General features: G+C 39.7%; 1 protein-coding gene and 1 long non-coding RNA gene across 2 annotated transcripts in view; one reads left to right on the top strand and one right to left on the bottom strand.

Moving 5' to 3' along the window:
• Nucleotides 1-1637: 1637 nt before the first annotated feature.
• On the bottom strand, nt 1638-11948 carry DYNLRB2 (dynein light chain roadblock-type 2). Its single transcript, XM_020903695.2, has 4 exons — nt 11841-11948; nt 9515-9590; nt 3204-3371; nt 1638-1889 (listed from the first exon to the last, which is right to left on the bottom strand). Exons 1-4 carry the CDS (start codon nt 11841-11843, stop codon nt 1846-1848), a joined length of 291 nt encoding a protein of 96 aa, XP_020759354.1. The 5' UTR covers nt 11844-11948; the 3' UTR covers nt 1638-1845.
• A 94-nt stretch (nt 11949-12042) lies between these two features.
• The window catches only part of LOC139029954 (uncharacterized), a 267587-nt gene continuing 261598 nt past the window's right edge, over nt 12043-18031 (top strand). Inside the window, exon 1 of the long non-coding RNA XR_011482300.1 lies at nt 12043-12127. This is a non-coding gene — a long non-coding RNA (uncharacterized lncRNA). The remainder of the gene's footprint in view (nt 12128-18031) is intronic.

Consider the following 18031-nt stretch of genomic DNA (forward strand, 5'->3'; position numbering starts at 1 on the left):
GGTGCATGGATTTATTTCTGGTCTTTCTACCTTGTTCCATTGGTCTATATTTCTGTTTTTGTGCCAGTACCATACTGTGTTGATGACTGTAGCTTTGTAATATAATCTGGAGTCAGGAAGGTTGATTCCTCCAGCTCCATTCTTCTTTCTCAAGACTGCTTTCGCTATTCGGGGTCTTTTGTGTTTCCATATGAATTGTGAATTTTTTTTTTCTAGTTCTGTGAGAAATGTCATTGGTAATTTGACAAGGATCGCACTGAATCTGTAGCTTGCATTTGGTAGTCTAGTCATTTTCACAATATTGATTTTTCCTATCCAGGAACACGGAATCTCTCTCCATCTGTTCATGTCATCTTTGATTTCTTTCATCAGTGTCTTATAATTTTTTATGTATGGTTCTTTTGTCTCCTTAGGTAAGTTTATTCCTAGATCTTTTATTCTTTTTGTTGCAGTGGTGAATGGGATTGATTCCTTAATTTCTCTGAGTTTTCATTGTTAGTATATAGAAATGCAAGTGATTTCTATGTATTGATTTTATATCCTGCAACTTTGCTAAATTCACTGATGAGCTCTAGTAATTTTCTGATACTATCTTTAGGGTTTTCTATGTACAGTATCATGTCATCTGCAAACAGTGAGAGGTTTGCCTATTTTCTGATCTGGATTACTTTTATTTTTCTTCTCTGATTGCCATAGCTAGGACTTCCAAAACTATGTTGAATAACAGTGGTGAAAGTGGGCACCCTTGTCTTGTTCCCAATCTTAGGGGGAATGCTTTCAGTTTTTCACCATTGAGAATAATGTTTGCTATAGGCTTATCATATATGGCCTTTACTATGTTGAGGTAGATTCCCTCTATGCCTATTTTTTAGAGTTTTAATCATAAATGGGTGCTGAATTTTGTCAAAGTCTCTTTCTGCTGCTATTGAGATTATCATATGGTTTTTATCTTTCAATTTGTTAATATGGTGTTTCATAATGATTGACTTGCATATATTGAAGAATACTTGCATCCCTGGAATAAACACCCAACTTGATTATGGTATATGAGATTTTTGATGTGTTGCTGAATTCTGTTTGCTAAAATTTTGTTGAGGAGGTTTGCATCTATGTTCATCAGTGATATTGGCCTGTAGTTTTCTTTTTTGTGTTTTGTCTTTGACTGGTTATGGTGGCCTCATAGAATCAACTTGGAAGTGTTCCTTTAAAATTTTTTGAAGAGTTTTAGAAGGATAGGCATTAACTCTTCTCTAAATGTTTGATAGAATTCTCCTGTGAAGCCATCTGGTCCTGGGCTTTTGTTTTGGGGGAGATTTTTGATCACAGCTTCAATTTCAGTGCTTGTAATTGGATTGCTCATAATTTCTATTTCTTCCTGGTTCAGTCTTGGAATATTGAACTTTTCTAAGAATATGTCCATTTCTTCCAGGTTATCCATTTTATTGCCATATAGTTGTTCATAATAGTCTCTTATTATCCTTTGTATTTCTGCATTGTCTGTTGTAACCTCTCCTTTTTCATTTCTAATTTTGTTGATTTGATTCTTCTCTTTTTGTTGATGAGTCTGGCTAAAGGTTTGTCAATTTTGTTTATCTTCTCAAAGAACCAGCTTTTAGTTTTATTAAGCTTTACTACTGTTTCTTTCAGAAACTGATTTATTATATAGTTAAATCACAAATTTACAATACATTCAAAAGGGACTAAATGAGACACGTACAGAGTTTAAATGTAAAAACAGAAAGGACTGTCCAAAGAACACTTAGATTGGATTATAATCTCAGGAATCTTTAAAGAGTGAAGTGTTTGCCATCCAGCATCACAGGACAGAATTTGGTTGTTGCAGGTCTATTCACAAGGATTCTGAATGACGATCAGAAGATATTCCTTATCTGTGGAGAGAGATGGACAAGGTTAATCCACCCTAAAAATCTGTTGTTGTTTAGTCACTAAGTCTTGTCTGACTCTCTGTAACCCCATGGGCTGTAAGCCACCAGTCTCCTCTGTCTGTGGATTTTCTCAGGCAAGAATACTGGAGTGGGTCGCCATTTCCTACTCCAAGGGATCTTCCTGGCTCAGGGATCAAACCTGCATCTCCTGCATTGGCAGGGGTATTCCTTACCACTGAGACACCAGGGGAGCCCACCTTATGTGTTGTGTGTGTGTTAGTTGCTTAGGCGTGTCTGACTCTACATAGACTCTACATAGACTATAGCCCACCAGGCCCCTCCATCCATGGGATTCTCCAGGCAAGAGTACTGGAGTGGGTTTCCATTTCTTTCTCCAAAAGGAACTATAAAAAGAAAGAAAGTGAAGTCACTCAGACATGTCCAACTCTTTGCGACCCCATGGACTGTAGCCCACCAGGCTCCTCCATCCATGGAATTTTCCAGGCAAGAGTAGGCTACCCTAAAAATTAAATTTAATAAATGAATGCTTCAGCTCATCTGCTTTTCTCTTCAGCACATTGCTTGGACCCTGTGTAGACCAGTGGCTTGCCAGCCTGGCTGCACAACAAAATCACCTGTTGAGCTTAAAAATAAAAAATACCATTACCTGGGGCCCAGCCCCAGAGATTCTATTGGTTTTGGGTGGAGTTCCAGGTATTGGTAAAAATTTTTAAAAAGTTCTCCAAGTGATTCTAATGTGCGGTCTGTGTGAGAACACAGGTGCAGGTAAAGCTTTAGTTTGTGGGTGACTCTGATTTTACAGTTGCATTATAGAGAAGTTTGCTCTAGATTAGATTTAGGAACATTGAGTCCTGTTTTACACTGACATCCACTAACATCGTGAATGTACCTTCTTCGAGGAAAGAAGTATTTCTGTGACAGCTGGCTTTTGGTGGCCCCCGTGAATGGGCTCCACCCCAGGGAAGGTTTGAGACCCAAAAGACCTTTGATCCACCCTCTGCTTTATCCCCTGGACAGGAGACATTTCTCCCACTCTTCAGGAAGTCCGTGTGCTAAGTTCACATAACAGGAAAACCTACACCTCCTAAACGTTTGACTAACAGGTACAAATGGGCAAAATCCAACTTCTTGACTAATTTCAAGGAATTTTCAGATTCAAACTTCATCTTATAATTGAGAAACATGATGGGTCATATTGCATGTTAAAACCCACAATCGCCATCCTTTGAGACAGAAAGCCTTTATCCATTAAAGTAGAAAGATGCCTGAAGTGTGAAATGAAATGTGCCAGATTACCTGGAGCTACCATGATTTCATGTTTCTTGGATCTGATCCTAAGAAAAGTTAGGTCGTTCTGAGGGTCAATGTCACGGACGGTGCTCTTGGCTTTCATGGTCAGCTGATGAAGGAGACCTGCGTACTGAACTGTTGTTGAGTTGTCCAAGGTTGTTCGGATGGGGATGCCTAGTGCGAGATTTAATTATGGGTTAAACGTTTTTTTTTCATTTTATAAAAGTTATATGTGCATCATAGAACTACTGGAAAATACTGGTAACTTTAAAAAGGAAGAAAAAATGATGACTCATATTACTCACTGGAACAATTTTACTTTATTTCCTTCCAATCTTTCTGCCTCCACATGGGTTTTAAAATTTAGTTGGATCAAATGATAATAGTAGATTTGACTGTTGCTTTTTTCTTCACTCAAAGGGCAGCATACAAGTTTCCCTTGTTGATGGTGCCATCAACATTATTTTTAGTGGCTGTAGACTTTACTATTCTTTGGACATATCATAATATAATCAACCCCCTACTATTGGATTGTTAGGTTGTGTGTTTTTGTTTTTGTACCTAATGGTGATGAACACTTCTGTACACAAATCTTTTGGAAGTTGTTAATTATTTCAGTAGTTAACTTAACATGTTTCTATATGAAATGCATTCCCCTAAGCGACTTTTGAGAGTCCCTTGGACTGCAAGGAGATCCAACCAGTCCATCCTAAAGGAGATCAGTCCTCAGTGTTCACTGGAAGGACTGATGCTGAAGCTGAAACTCCAATACTTTGGCCACCTCATGCGCAAAGCTGACTCATTGGAAAAGATCCTGATGCTGGGAGGGATTGGGGGCAGGAGGAGAAGGGGACGACAGAGGATGAGATGGCTGGATGGCATCACTGACTCGATGGTCATGGGTTTGGGTAGACTCCGGGAGTTGGTGATGGACAGGGAGGCCGGGCGTGCTGCGATTCATGGGGTCGCAAAGAGTCGGACACGACTGAGCGACTGGACTGAACTGAACTGAACCAAAGCACCCTGTCTATAGCGAGTTCACTGTGAAAAGCTGTGAAAAGTCCACTTGTGACATGGTGCTAGTTTCCCGAGACCAGAGAGAGACCAGATACACTCTCTGCACATGCTAGAGAGTGTATCAAAAGGGGTTTTCGTAACTTCCTCATACAGTATTTTGCAAACCTTAATTTTTATGCCAGAAAACACAGCAACAAAGATGCTGTAGTTTGGCTGGGGATTCCCTGGTTTGCACTTATTCTTGGTTTAAGTGTGATTAAATTTGGCTACTTGTGTGCTCTATTGTTTCATTATGAGTGTAAAACAGACGCTATTAATTTAGCTGAAAAAAACCTAGCCAGACGAATATGCGAGTGTAATTTAATTCCGTTCAAGTCAATCCAGCCTCTATTCAGGCCACTCCATGCTTATTATGGAATAGGTGCTGTGCTAGGTATTTTACATACATTGTATCTAATCAGAGCCAACCTTCATATTATTTTGAAAACTACCAGATAAGCCAGAGAATTCCAGGGATTTGATTTGCAAATGTGCCTTGAGTTTCGGGGAACATGTGAAGGTGAATCTGGGATTGCTGTCAAGTTCCTCAGGAACCCGAATGAAGGCCCATCAATAAAAATGGCTAACGTGGCTCTCTTGGTTTTTTTTCCCTCAGAGAATGTAGCTCCAGAAACTGGTCTGAGTGCTTCTAACTTGGGACTTTGTGTATGTTTCAAGAAAATCTTTGAGAGCTTCGACTCTGACTTTGAAACAGACTAATTTCCTTCCCTTTTAAGAAATCCATTCTCTCCAGAGTAGGTCTTGCCAAACAAGATGAGGAGGATGATATTTATAAGGAAAACCTTTCCAGTAAATAAGGTTCCATAGGAAACTTGTTAATTTCTATATTATTGTTTGCTGGGCACTTTCTCTCCGGAAGTCTGGAGAAGTTCTGTCTTTCACAGCTGGGGAACCATCACAATGTATGCATCTTCATCAAGCAGGAAGCTGAAAGTGGAGCAAGCACTCAACCTTTGAAGAGCGCTTTTTGACCAAACAGTTTTATTTTGCATCATGAAGAGCGACTACCTACAAAGTCTGCATTGCTCAGTGTCAAAAAAGAAATACAAGCAGAATAAATTATTTAAAGTGCAGATGACAAGATTATGAATCAGATGCTCGGGCCTACTTAGTCAGTCTATTCATGATTCAAGTCAATAAATAATAGACCTAGGCTTCCTGAATAATAAGTGTGCACCTTGGAAACTCTTGGAGTTCTGCATATCGCTGTGGACCCTTGGGGAAAAAAAATCCATCAACAAATGTTTATTGAGTTCTTGCTTGGGACCATGTGAGGTAATTAAAAAACAATTTATTAGGAAGTAATTTTAGCACATGGTATAAAATGCACCCACTTCTCCTTCTGAGAGGTAACCACTGCTGAGTTTCTTTGGTATCCTTGCAGAGATAGTCCAAGTCTATTCAAGTATGTTCATGTTTGTATTCTTTAACTGTATCATTCTCTATTCTGTACCTTAACTTCTTCCATTTGATACACTTGGGAAGTTGTTGCATTCAGTCCACATAAGGCTAGGGCATTCCTGTTAATGGCCGTATAATGCGACTGTTGAATGGATGCTTTGTCATGCACATAACTAATATATCTTCCTGACAAGAATTTGGGCTGTTCCCAATCTTTGCCTTTTATGAACAAGGCGACAGAATATGTCTGTGTGGATGCCATTTCACATTTGTATACACATGTGTGTAGGATAAATTCCTAAAATGTAACTTCTAGAACAAAGACTATAAATTCAATATTCCTGAATTTATGATACTGCTTTAAAAATATGACTCTTTATGATCCCACTAAGGTGGTACTTTTCAACTGTACACTTATATTTTGGTTGTTAGATTATATTTCAAAAATAAAAGGAAATGGCTGGATGGCTGGATAAAATCTAATGAAACTCAAATGATGGGTTGCTAGAAATGTCAAGAATATTCAAAATTAAGAGCCGGCAGAAATCAGGCTTATATACATAAGAATATACAACGGATATGATTGTCTGGGAAACAAATATGCATGTTCACCAGTATCTAGTTCAGTGATCAGGACTGTAATATTGTAAACAATGAATTATTTTATAAATGGGAAACCAATGTTAACAAAGAATCTAACAAAAACCTTCACCCCTCAGCATTGGGTTAAACTGATAAGCTCACTTCATTGTCATGGATAAGTCTATGTTTCAAATAGTGAAACCAAAGGACTCTTATTGAACGTGGCAGAGGATGAGATTTAAATGTAAAAACATGGTAGAAGGCTTACCTCACCACAATTAAAAACCTAAAAAATTGTTAAAATGATTTGCCTGGAATTAATCAACTAAAATCATTGGTAGAGAATAAGAACACACAAACAGCAGTTTAGTTAAATATTTACAGTGTTAAATTTCATGGGACTTCTGAATGCTGCAAAGCTACATTGTAATAAATGGCACATTCATTTAAACCTGAGTAGCCTGTTGAGATGGAGTATTTCATTTCATTCTAGTCACACAACTTATACCATATGCTATTAATAAACATCCTTGTCATACACTCTAGTTGTTAATAATCTGACCATAAAAATAAGCCCCTCATTTATATTTTTTTGGGAAAAGGTTAATTTGGCTTTCAGAAAAGTGCCCTGAACCTTAACACAACCTTTTCCTAGTAGAGGTTAATTAGAAGTTAATGAGTATGAAAAATAATATTGTGTTACTCTTGGATGAGAAAAGTGTTAATTGAGAGACCTCAGGAAAATAAAAGTCATTTTTAATTCAACTGCTCAAGAGATAATCACCATAACACATCCCTGCCTTTTCTTCCATATTTCAGTGTGTATGTGTGCCTGGCTGTATTTAGGATTTAAAAATACTGGTTACTGCTTCGTTTCCTGCTTTTTTTTCATCTAATATTGTGAGTAGTTTTCATGACTCTAAATATTCTTCAACATTTTAAACAGAGTAATGGTTCATTGAGTAAATATTACATAATTAATTCAAAAATTTCCCCACTGTTGGGAGAGATTTATTTACTTATTTGTCTGTGTATTTATTGCAGGAGAACTGGGTTTGATCCCTGGGCTGGGAAGATCTGCTGGAGAAGGGAAAGGGTACCCACTCCAGTATTCTGGCCTAGAGAATTGCATGGACTTCATTGCAAAGAGTCGGACATGACTGAGTGACTTTCGCTTTATGGCTGTTATACATGATGCCTCTCTGAGATCCTCTGCACCTAAATCTTTTCTTCATTATTCATTAAATAAAGTCCCAGGAGTGGAATTACAGATGAAAAGGTATGGATATTTTCAGACATTTAAAGCATATTGCCAGGATTATGAACTTTAGACTAAGTCTGCCATTAGACACATTGTCCTGGGTGTCAGGATTGGTGAATGAACGTACTGGAGTTAGTCGCCAAGTTGTATCTGACTCTTTGCGACCCCGTGGACTGTAGCCCACTAGGCTCCTCTGTCAATGGAATTTTCCAGGCAAGAATACTGGAGTAGGTGGCCATTCCCTTCTCCAGGGGATTTTCCTGAACCAGGGATCGAACCCAGGTCCTCTGCATCGCAGGCAGATTCTTTACTGTCTGAGCCACCAGGTGGGTTGAATAGAGTCCCCTCCAAAATTCAAGCCTCCCCTAAACCTTAGAATGTGATCTTATATGTAAATAGGGTCTTTGAAGATGTGAGGTCATACTAGATCAGTGTGGGACCTAACCCAATGACTGGGGTCCTTATAAGAAGAGAAAACAGCACAAAGAGGAAAACGCACACGATGATGGAGGCAGAGGTGGGAGTGATGCGTCCTCAAGAAAACACAGCAAGGATTGCTGGAACTCACCAGAAGCCGGGAGAGAGGCAAGGAAGGATGCTTCTTTGAAGAAAGCCTGGACCACTGACACCTTGATTTCAACTTCTAGCCTTCCAGAACTGAGAGAAAATAAACGTCTAATCTTTTTAAGCCACTAAGTATGTGGTGCTTTGTTATGGCAGCCAAAGAAAACAAATACAGCCTCTCTGTGAAGTCCTCCAAATAATCCATCTTGGTCCTGTGATGGAGCATATGCAAATGCCTTGGGCTAAAATCAGTTCAACCAGAACAATGCACTCAGACTGGACTGCCTCCTAGAAATATTAGGCATAGCTCTTGATTTACCTGTAGGCTGATGTTAAAACCTCTCCCTCCTGATCACTCAAGCTGGGTCAATTTGTTACTTGACATTTGCTTGACACTGGGCATTTTTAAATTTTATTTTATTATGTAAAACACATCAAATATTTTATCTGTACAAATAAATTAAAAATTTCCACATTCACAGAACTACTTCATTACGATTCTGTTAAGTACTGGATATTGTGCCAGGCCCTTGACAATTATTATTTTACTTAGTTGTCACAATCATCAGTAAAGTAGGTTATTTTCCATTTTTAATAATAAGGGATTAAAGTTCAGAGCTTAAACAGACGTTCAGTGGGTAGTTGCTCAATAAATATTTATTGATGGATTTGCTCCATAATAATGATTAGCTGTGAGAGTCCGTTGCCAAGCACTGAGCTGGCAGTGTGCTGATTCCATGGTTATACCATGAATTATGTGAAGTAGCTACTCTTGTTTCAACTAACGCTCTGGGATCTGTGGCACCTCTCGCCCTTACAGATGCCTGAATTGGCAATGAAGCCAGCAGAAGCCTTTAAGAGACTGCCACCATACCCGAGAGAAGGCTCTGCAGACTGTTAATAGGCAAGTTCCTGGTATAAGTCTACAGATTTCATAGGTGGAAACATATTGGCCCTTCTGAAACTATAACCATGAAGACTATACTATAAATTACATTAAAATCAATTCTCAAAGATTTCATGAACTATGGCAAAGGAACAACTTCTTTTCAAATGAAGATTGAAACTGTGTACGCTTTACAATTTCAAAATGAAAGCAAACTGCCAACAATGGTACTCTTATCTTCATTGTAATAGTTTTATAGCTCCTCCTGAAATGTTAGAGTTTACCAAAGCTTTAAAAATTAGGCAATGTACAGCACTTCTTAGGAATATATACACATTAAAAATTTTATTTCCCTACCTCTTAGCACAGTGTTTGGCATGTAATTAATAGACACTCAATAGATGTTTGATAAGTAAATGATACAGCTAAAATATGTAAAATATACTTTTGATTTAAAATTCCAACATGTTTGTCTAAGACTTCATACAACAAAAATGCTCTTGGTCTGCTTCTGCGTGTCAAGAAGGCAGCCTGTGATGTATTTACCTTCTGCATTTACAACCATCGTTCCTATAACCCCTTTGTGGCTCTGGATCCTCTTTAGGGTTTCCTCCACCTCTGCCTGGAAGAGATCAGGAAAAAAATTAACCAGAGTCTTTATGGTGACCCCAGTCCTAAAGAGAGTAATGTTTAGAAAGATCCCTTCTCCTTGGTCTTCTTAAACTAAGGTATTGGATGCTAAATCTCAGCTTTTGGAAGAGAGCTTTGAAACTGTCAAGACCCATAGGCAAACTTACATAAGACTCTCTACATATAACCCTGAAAAATCTCTTGCCCTGGACTTTTGCTGAGACAGAAATCTTGCCTCACAAGAGCTCACTTCATTTTTATCTGTCTCTATTCACTGGAAAAGTATTATGTTGAACAGAAATCTGCTCCTGGTCATCTTTAATTCATTGATCTTTCTGTATTCATATGAAAAATCCCATTTCTACATTATAGATAAAAAAATATTTATAGAGCTATATCACTACCTCCTTCCTTCTAAAAGCATCACTTAATAAGAAATCATATTCTCAGTTGTAAATGTCATCTAACTGGGAGTTCAGATGATTAAATTAAAAATATTCTGTGAAAACAATGTGTCCCAGGATTCTATTGGTAACTACAGCCTGGATCTCAGGGCAAGCTGAATGTTCAACCATGAATGTTATAATCCCATTATTGGGTTTTAAATTTAGCTTTCTGAATCTTATGCATAGACTATATTGTACCAGTTTCTTTCCTTCTACAAACACTAAAATTAAGAATAATATTTTCTAGCCTGCATATTTTTCATAACAGAGTAATCCCTGGATATTCTGAATTCAAACAGTATTCTGCAGAGTCTTTTGATGAGGGTTTATAAAATAATTTTCTTTCCGACATTGTATGGGTGAACATTATGTTACTTTTGTCAAAAGAGCTTTCTTTTGACTCAGTTTTCTTTTGACCCTAAGGTGGGCAGGAGCACTTTTTTCCTCTTTCCACCACTATAGCAGGTGTTTTCTAAATTTCAGGCATTCGTGTACCAGGTTTTCAATTTCTACCATTATAAATACCATCTGTATTATTCACCCAGCACATCTTTAGAATTATCTCACTGCTAAAAGTTTAAATGAATGCATTTTAAAAGGAAACTATACATCACTACCACAAATGCAAATCCTGTATCATTTGTCACAGGCAGAAATAACCATAAAAAAAAGAGAGAACATATTATTAAATTCTACTCCAATGAAAATTATGAGCCTGAGGTTTACACTTCAGGTGAAAAATCAAAACTACTTGAGGATAGATGATAGTGGCATTAAAAGGACCTAAAAGTGCCAGAAAGTCTCTCCTGGAGACTGAAAAAAATGAAAGAGGAATAACTTTCCCTGATGTGATTCACTCTGTGGTTTTTGGTATTTCTGAGCCATCTTAAAGTAGCAACTCATGTTTGCATCTCTCTTTGGGAAACACTGCACGAAAGCATCAGAGTCGGACACGACTGAAGCGACTCAGCAGCAGCAGCAGCAGCGTAATACCTGACCAGGGGATTAAATAACTACTTTTTTGTGCCATCTATAGGACAGCTTCCACAACTCCTTACATCCGCTGGCCTCTTTATCATTTTCTGTTTTACTCATCTCTCCCTGCTTGTCCCAGCCTGTCCCCCTATTTTCCAGGTGTTTTTTCCTTTCGTGATTTCTGAGCCCTCCTAATACAGTCTCTAAATTCCCATTGCCAATACCTTTTCATTCCTTAAAAACAAAACAAAACACACATACAAACACCAAAAAACGCTTTCGGTTTGTTCTTTTTCGACCTTTCCTCTTTCTCCATTTTCCTTTTCTTCGCCTCTCTTCTCCCATCCCTACTTCCTCTTTTCTCTTTAATTTTCTTTCTTCTCTCTCAATAGCTCCTCCTTTTCCCACCTCTCCATTCCCTTGAGCTCCCTGTCCCATGTCTTTCTTTCCTCTCAGGGTGATTCTTCTCTCCTCCATGGTGCCTCTTCCCCTTTCAAACTTCCCTCGCTGTCGAGGAGATTTCTCATTCCCCTCAGGATGTTTCATCTCTTCCATCTCTCTTTCTCGATATTCTTCTTCCTCAAGTATTACTCCCAGAAGACAGCCCTAGATATCTATTCCCCAAGAAAGCTTCCCCCATCTACACATCTTCCCTTCCTCCACGGTCGCCCCCTCTGGTCCCTCCAGCGTCTCCGTGTCGCCCCTCCAAGAAGTTTCTGGAGCTCTCAGCCTTCCTCGCGGTCCCGAGAACTGGGCAGCGAAGGGACCCTGCCTGTCGGCACCCTTGGCGGGTGGGTTGTTGACAGAGACCCTGGATTTACCATTTTATGGGCGGCGAGACTCTGGGCTCAGACTTGCGCCACCGCTGCCCGGGATGTCAACAACGCTTCCAGCCGTTGCTAGGAAACAGTGGAGGAAGTGATCTCCCGGAAGCGTGGGCACCCGCGTCTGCGTGCGCGCAGGGCGGGCCCTGCGGGGCTTGCACTTCCGCCCGGAACTGGCTTGACCCTCCCGGCCGCCGTAGCGCTCACCTGAGCTGAGGAGAACTGAGGTACTTAGGCCAGGCTTCGAGTCGTTCGTTCGAAGTTTCAGTCAGTCATTCCTTGAGGTACGCGTTCGGTAACCGCCAGTTCTCCGTTCAAGAACGATTTATTGACCACTTACCATGTCCCGTTCTCTGGGCCTGTGGTACATTCTAGAATGGGAGACAGACAAAATGCGCGACAAACGAAGCAGTACTGTCCAAGTGTGATATGTGTCCTGGAGCAAATAAACCGGGGTGGTTCCTTCTGACCCTGGGATGATATTTGGTATAGACTCAGCTGCCCTGTGACCCGCGGAGTAGTTCCTGAGGCGTTGCCTCGTGCAGGGCTGACAGGTTTGTTACCCCTGCCCCCCCAACCAAGGACATTTCTTTTTAATTGAAGACATATATATATGTGTGTGTGTGTATAATAAGTATGTATATATCGCAGTATATAGTAAATATATATTTATTAAATTACATCTCCCCACCCCCAACACCGTAGGTGAAGTGTCATCATAACGTCTTAGGTTCTCCTGTGGTTGTAGCACCCCCAAGCTGCTCTTCCCTCAGTTGTAGAGCTGCTGCTTCCCAGTACTTATACTTAATCCAGTAGGACTGTATTTTATTTTTTACAAAGTCATTTGCCCACATTTCTGAGTTGCTGAAAAATGGCAGGTTAGTACTGAGATTCTGCAAATCTCCGTAGAAGAGCAGACCATTGGGTCTTTGAGGAACTGAGGGAGGAAACAAGTTAAAGGTCAACTAGGGATGGTTACAAGTCTCTTGGTCTTCCGAGGGGCATTGATGTATCTTGGCAGTCTGGGAGGAAGACACAGTGTATGTGAGGCACAGTGGGAAAATTTTATGGCATCTCCTCCTGGGATTTGAAGAGAACTTGAATGACTGAACTCTAGACAGGTCTTCCCTAGTGGCTCAGTGGTAAAGAATCCTTCTGCCAAGCAGGAGACACGGGTTCCATCCCTGGGTGGGGAAGATGCCCTGGAGAAGGAATTGGTAACCCACTCCATTATTCTTGCCTAGAAAACCCCATGGACAGAGGAGCCTGGTCCATGGGATTGAAAGAGAGTTGGATATGACTTAGTGACTGGGCGTGCATGCACTAAATATAAGTGGTCAAGTTGGGACTGCATTTCCATAGGGACCCCACTATAGCGGCTCCCTGTAATACTGACTCAGTTTGTGCTTTTGTTTCCAGTAAGTGCGTCACACCAAACAAGGCATGGTTATTGCTAGGGAAGTCATCTAGAATCTGAATACGCCGTCTTCCTGGTCAGGGATGCCCTGGAAAAGTTTTGAACTTGGCTTGGGACTAGATGATCCATTTCAGCTTGGAGTCTTACCCTTTTATGGTACTATGTTATGTACAAAAACACTCGCTGAAGCTCTAGTTCTGCTTCAGTTTTTTTTTTCCCCTTTGAGAAACTTACTGCTTCTCAAAAAGCCAAGTCACAATGGCTAACTCATGCCCCCTTGTCACTCCACACTTGACACTCCAGTCAAGGTCGTTTGGAATGGGCAACTGAGATTCTGGGGGAGGAGCTGATGTGTGTGTTTGCAGATCTAGTTCTGCACTGATTGCTTGTATGCTTTTCAGTGATAAAAGTGTAGGCATATACTGCAATACTGGATGAACTGTATAAACACTGATTCTTGGGCTCTCTGGGTGTTTTGGATCCAGGAGATTCCTGCTTGGCTGTGCAGCCATTTGTTTTGCTTCTGAAAATCAGTGGCAGTGCACCATGTTATCGCTGATGTCAGTCAGCATTAATGAAGGAACTGACTGCATATGCATGGTCTGTGAATCTCCTCCTTTCTGAAGTCAGGGTGTCAAACTCATTCAATAGCTGACAGCTGTGATTAGCGCAAAGAGAGACTCTGCCATGAAAGGCACTGACAGGAGTATCCAACTGCTGAAAAAAGTAATAAGAAGTAGCCAAGCTGACTTCCAGCCAACAGTCAAGTTTGACTCAGTGTGCACAGAAAATCAATGAGGAGAATATGAGCCATTTTCTCCGTATCGATTTTCACTCCTAATTATTCCTTGGAGGTAGCATGGTTTAATTTTTATGCTTTTTGAGAGACTATAGTGAATATCCAGAGCTGTGCTGTATAAAGTATCTTGGCAGCATCTATCACGTTCCCTATACCCGTGCTCAGTATTTGGGAACCCCTCTTTCTCTTTTTATCTTCTGTTCATCCCCTCACCACTTCTTTTGACCCACAGTAAATGCTAACTATAGTTCAATAACTTTAAACTAACGTGAAAGAATTAATGAATACTACTTTTTGCAAGTACTCTTGAAGTGACACCACCGAAGTTGTATGAAGATACAGTAGAAGATACTTTATCTTCTACATGCGAAGATAAAGTCTACTGTTCTTCACATGTAATCTTGTCAAAGTGAGATAATTTTCTGCTGGGATCTCTCTCTCTAATAATTTGTTTCTACTCTCTGTTTAATCTGAAGAAATCCAGGTAACTTCATGAGCTCGAGTTTTCTCTTGGTATTTTCAGTACCATCCTGTATAGAAACTGGCATTCCTACCAGTTGGCAAATACTAAATAATGAGCCAAGGAGTATACTTTTTGCCCATTTTCTCATAAGATAAGGCATTATTTGTCAGTTTAAACACAACTTCTCCTAGTACTCTAGTGATTTTGCTCAAAAAAGTGTACACTAGGTTCTTTGATTTCCCTGATGGCTCAGTTCAGTCGCTCAGTTGTGTCTGACTCTTTGCAACCTCATGAACTGCAGCATGCCAGGCCTCCCTGTCCATCACCAACTCCTGGAGTCCACCCAAACCCATGTCCATTGAGTCAGTGATGCCATCCAACCATCTTACCTTCTGTCATCCCCTTCTCCTCCTGCTCTCAATCTTTCCCAACATCAGGTCTTTTCAAATGAGTCAGCTCTTCGCATCAGGTAGTCAAAGTATTGGAGTTTCAGCTTCAACATCAGTCCTTCCAGTGAATATTCAAGACTGATTTCGTTTAGGATGGACTGGTTGGATCTCCTTGCAGTCCAAGGAACTCTCATGAGTCTTCTCCAACACCACAGTTCAAAAGCATCAATTCTTTGGCACTCAGCTTTCTTTATAGTCCAACTCTCACATCCATACATGACCGACCACTGGAAAAACTATAGCCTTGACTAGATGGAACTTTGTTGGCAAAGTAATGTTTCTGCTTTTTAATATGCTGTCTAGGTTAGTCAAAACTTTCCTTCCAAGGAGTAAGCGTCTTTTAATTTCATGGCTGCAATCACCATCTGCAGTGATTTTGGAGCCCACCCAGAAAAATAAAGTCAGCCACTGTTTCCACTGTTTCCCCATCTATTTGCCATGAAGTGATGGGACTGGATGCCATGATCTTAGTTTTCTGAATGTTGAGCTTTAAGCCAACTTTTTCCCTCTCCTTTTTATGTCTCAGTGGTAAATTATCTGTCTGCCAGTGCAGGAAACGCAGGTTCACTCCCTGGATTGGGAAGATCCCCTGGAGAAGGAAATGGCAACACACTCTGGTATTCTTACCTAGGAAATCCCATGGACAGAGGAGCCTGGCCTGCTACAATCCATGGGGTTGTAAAAGAGTTGGACATAACTTAGGACTAAACGGCAACAGCAACAACAGTTTGCTTGAAAATTGCCCTTAATACTGAAGCAGAATTAGGGGATGTCAGTGACATTAGTAAGTGTTATAACTGACCCAGTACCATTTTGGAATGATAGATTTAGAGTTTCAGAAAATCAGCCATTTTCTACTTTATATTAGGACAAAGGCAACCTCTAGGGTAATTCTTTTCCGGACTCAAGTGTAACACAAGCATTTACTTCCTGTAAGGAAATCTTTTCGGTTGTAATTAAATGGTTTCCTAGAGAACAGAATTTGGAGTTAGATGCAACTAAGATTAATGTTTCTAGGTGTGTTTCTGTGAGTAAAGTAAGTTATAAGAGCTTCTGTTTCCTCATTTATAAAATAGGAAAGACAATATCTCACTTAGAGGGTTTATGTGAGGTGTCAAAGATATTATGTGGGTAAACTACTTGGCTTGTGTTGGGTGCCCATTATGGATCATTTAACCGCATTACTTTCTGTGTCATTTCTTTTCTTTAGTGTCCTTCCTAATTTCCTCCATTCCTTTACTCCCTTCTTTCTCTCTTTCTCAGCTTTCTCTTTCTCTAGCCTTTCCCTCCTTACTTCCCTTCCCTATTTCTGTCCTCTCTTCCTTCTTGACTACTTTCTCTTCAACCTCCTTTTCCTTCCTCCCCTCCCTATGAAAAAAATCTAGAATTTGTATTACTGACTTTCTCACTAAAGAACATCTTTCCCATTGTTCTCTTATTCCTCTTCTCCAGTTATTCACTTAAAATGTTCATCGAATGTAATTCATCTACCTCTCATCTCATTTTTTCACAATTCCCATTTTTAAACTTCTCGCTCCAGCAAGCAGTTTCCATCTTTGTGCACTGCACTCAATAGATAGTCTGAGTATCTTAGGGGTGAGGGAAAATTGTTACTATTTCCTGGTCTATTAATTTTGTTCAAAGAAGAAAGGACTGAAGGGAGCAATAAGAGAACCATGCACTTTATATACCCCTTCTTTTTTCCTGATAATACAGTCAAAAGGTCTCTAGTCTATTTAGTTCAGAATTGCTTTCATTGTTAGGTATAACACACAAAACAATTTGGTGCACAAAAGTTGATTGGTGAGTTACTAACATAGGCCACGTGCCTAAAAGAAAATACACAGTCATTGAGTTACCACAAAGTGAACTCCTATGTAACCCCCAACCAGGTCAGGAAATAGAGCACTGCCCACATTCCAGAAGCTTCCACATGGTCATTTCCAATCATTACTTTCACATTGTATGGCCTGAAGAGCCTAAAATATTTACTGTCTGGATCTTCACTGAAAAACTTGGTGACCTCTGTAATAGACATCTTTTCCCCCCTCTTGAGTCTTCTAAATATGTTTGATGGTTGAAAACAAAACATTGTTAAAAGTATGTAAATGCAATATGTAAAATAGTCATAACAGAGTAGGGAGGCTAAAGGGATGTATCCTGACATTCTACTTGACGTGTTCAAGTATTACTTCTAACTAGACTCTGAAGTGAGGTGTGTAATCCATAGAGGAACCAATAAAAAATTTATACAAATACAATAGGATAGCATAATAGATAAACTAGAGTACTAAAAATTGTTCAGATAACCTAAAAGAGAAAGACAAACAGTGGGATGGAAAACAAATGGAACAATCAGAAAAAAAATGATATAATTGTAGAATTAAATTCTGATTTAACAACAGTTACATTAAATGGATACAGACTAAGCACACCAGTTGAAGGAGAGATTGTCAGAATTCTTCAAAAAATTACCAGTGATTTCTGTTTTTGGAAAGATGGAGTAGATGTATGTCTCCCTATTCTTCCCATGGAGTATAACTAAAAGTCCTGCAAATTATGTGTACAAACCCAAGAAGACTTTGACAGGTGGAGTAAATCAGGCAGATTGCCTAGGGACCTTGGGACCCAAGGTATGACCTGATTGTAAGTTACCTGGGTTTCTTTTTTGCCTTTTATATCCAAGAATAGGAACTGAAGAAGCTGGTAATGCAGAAATGCTGATAGGCACAGAAATGAAAAACAAAAAACCCGGAAGCCTACTCTTGAATCCAAGGACCAGGAAGGGCCAGCCAACAAGATGGAAACACTTTGAAACTAACCACTGTACTCTAGCCAATTACTAGCAACCAACCACCTTCATGTGGACAGGCAAACCCTGTGGAGAGATGCCTCCAGCTGTGTTTAGTAGCTCTCTAGTCACTTCCACTAAGGAACCAGAAATATCATGTAAACATTAATCCAAATAAGCAAGAATTTTAATATCAGATAAGTAGACTTCACAGCAAAGAAAATTGCCAGATATAAAAGGAAAATTATTTAAGGATAAAATGATCAATC

Source organism: Odocoileus virginianus, chromosome 20 (assembly GCF_023699985.2).
Source record: "Odocoileus virginianus isolate 20LAN1187 ecotype Illinois chromosome 20, Ovbor_1.2, whole genome shotgun sequence".
In the NCBI taxonomy this organism is placed as follows: Eukaryota; Metazoa; Chordata; class Mammalia; order Artiodactyla; family Cervidae; genus Odocoileus; species Odocoileus virginianus.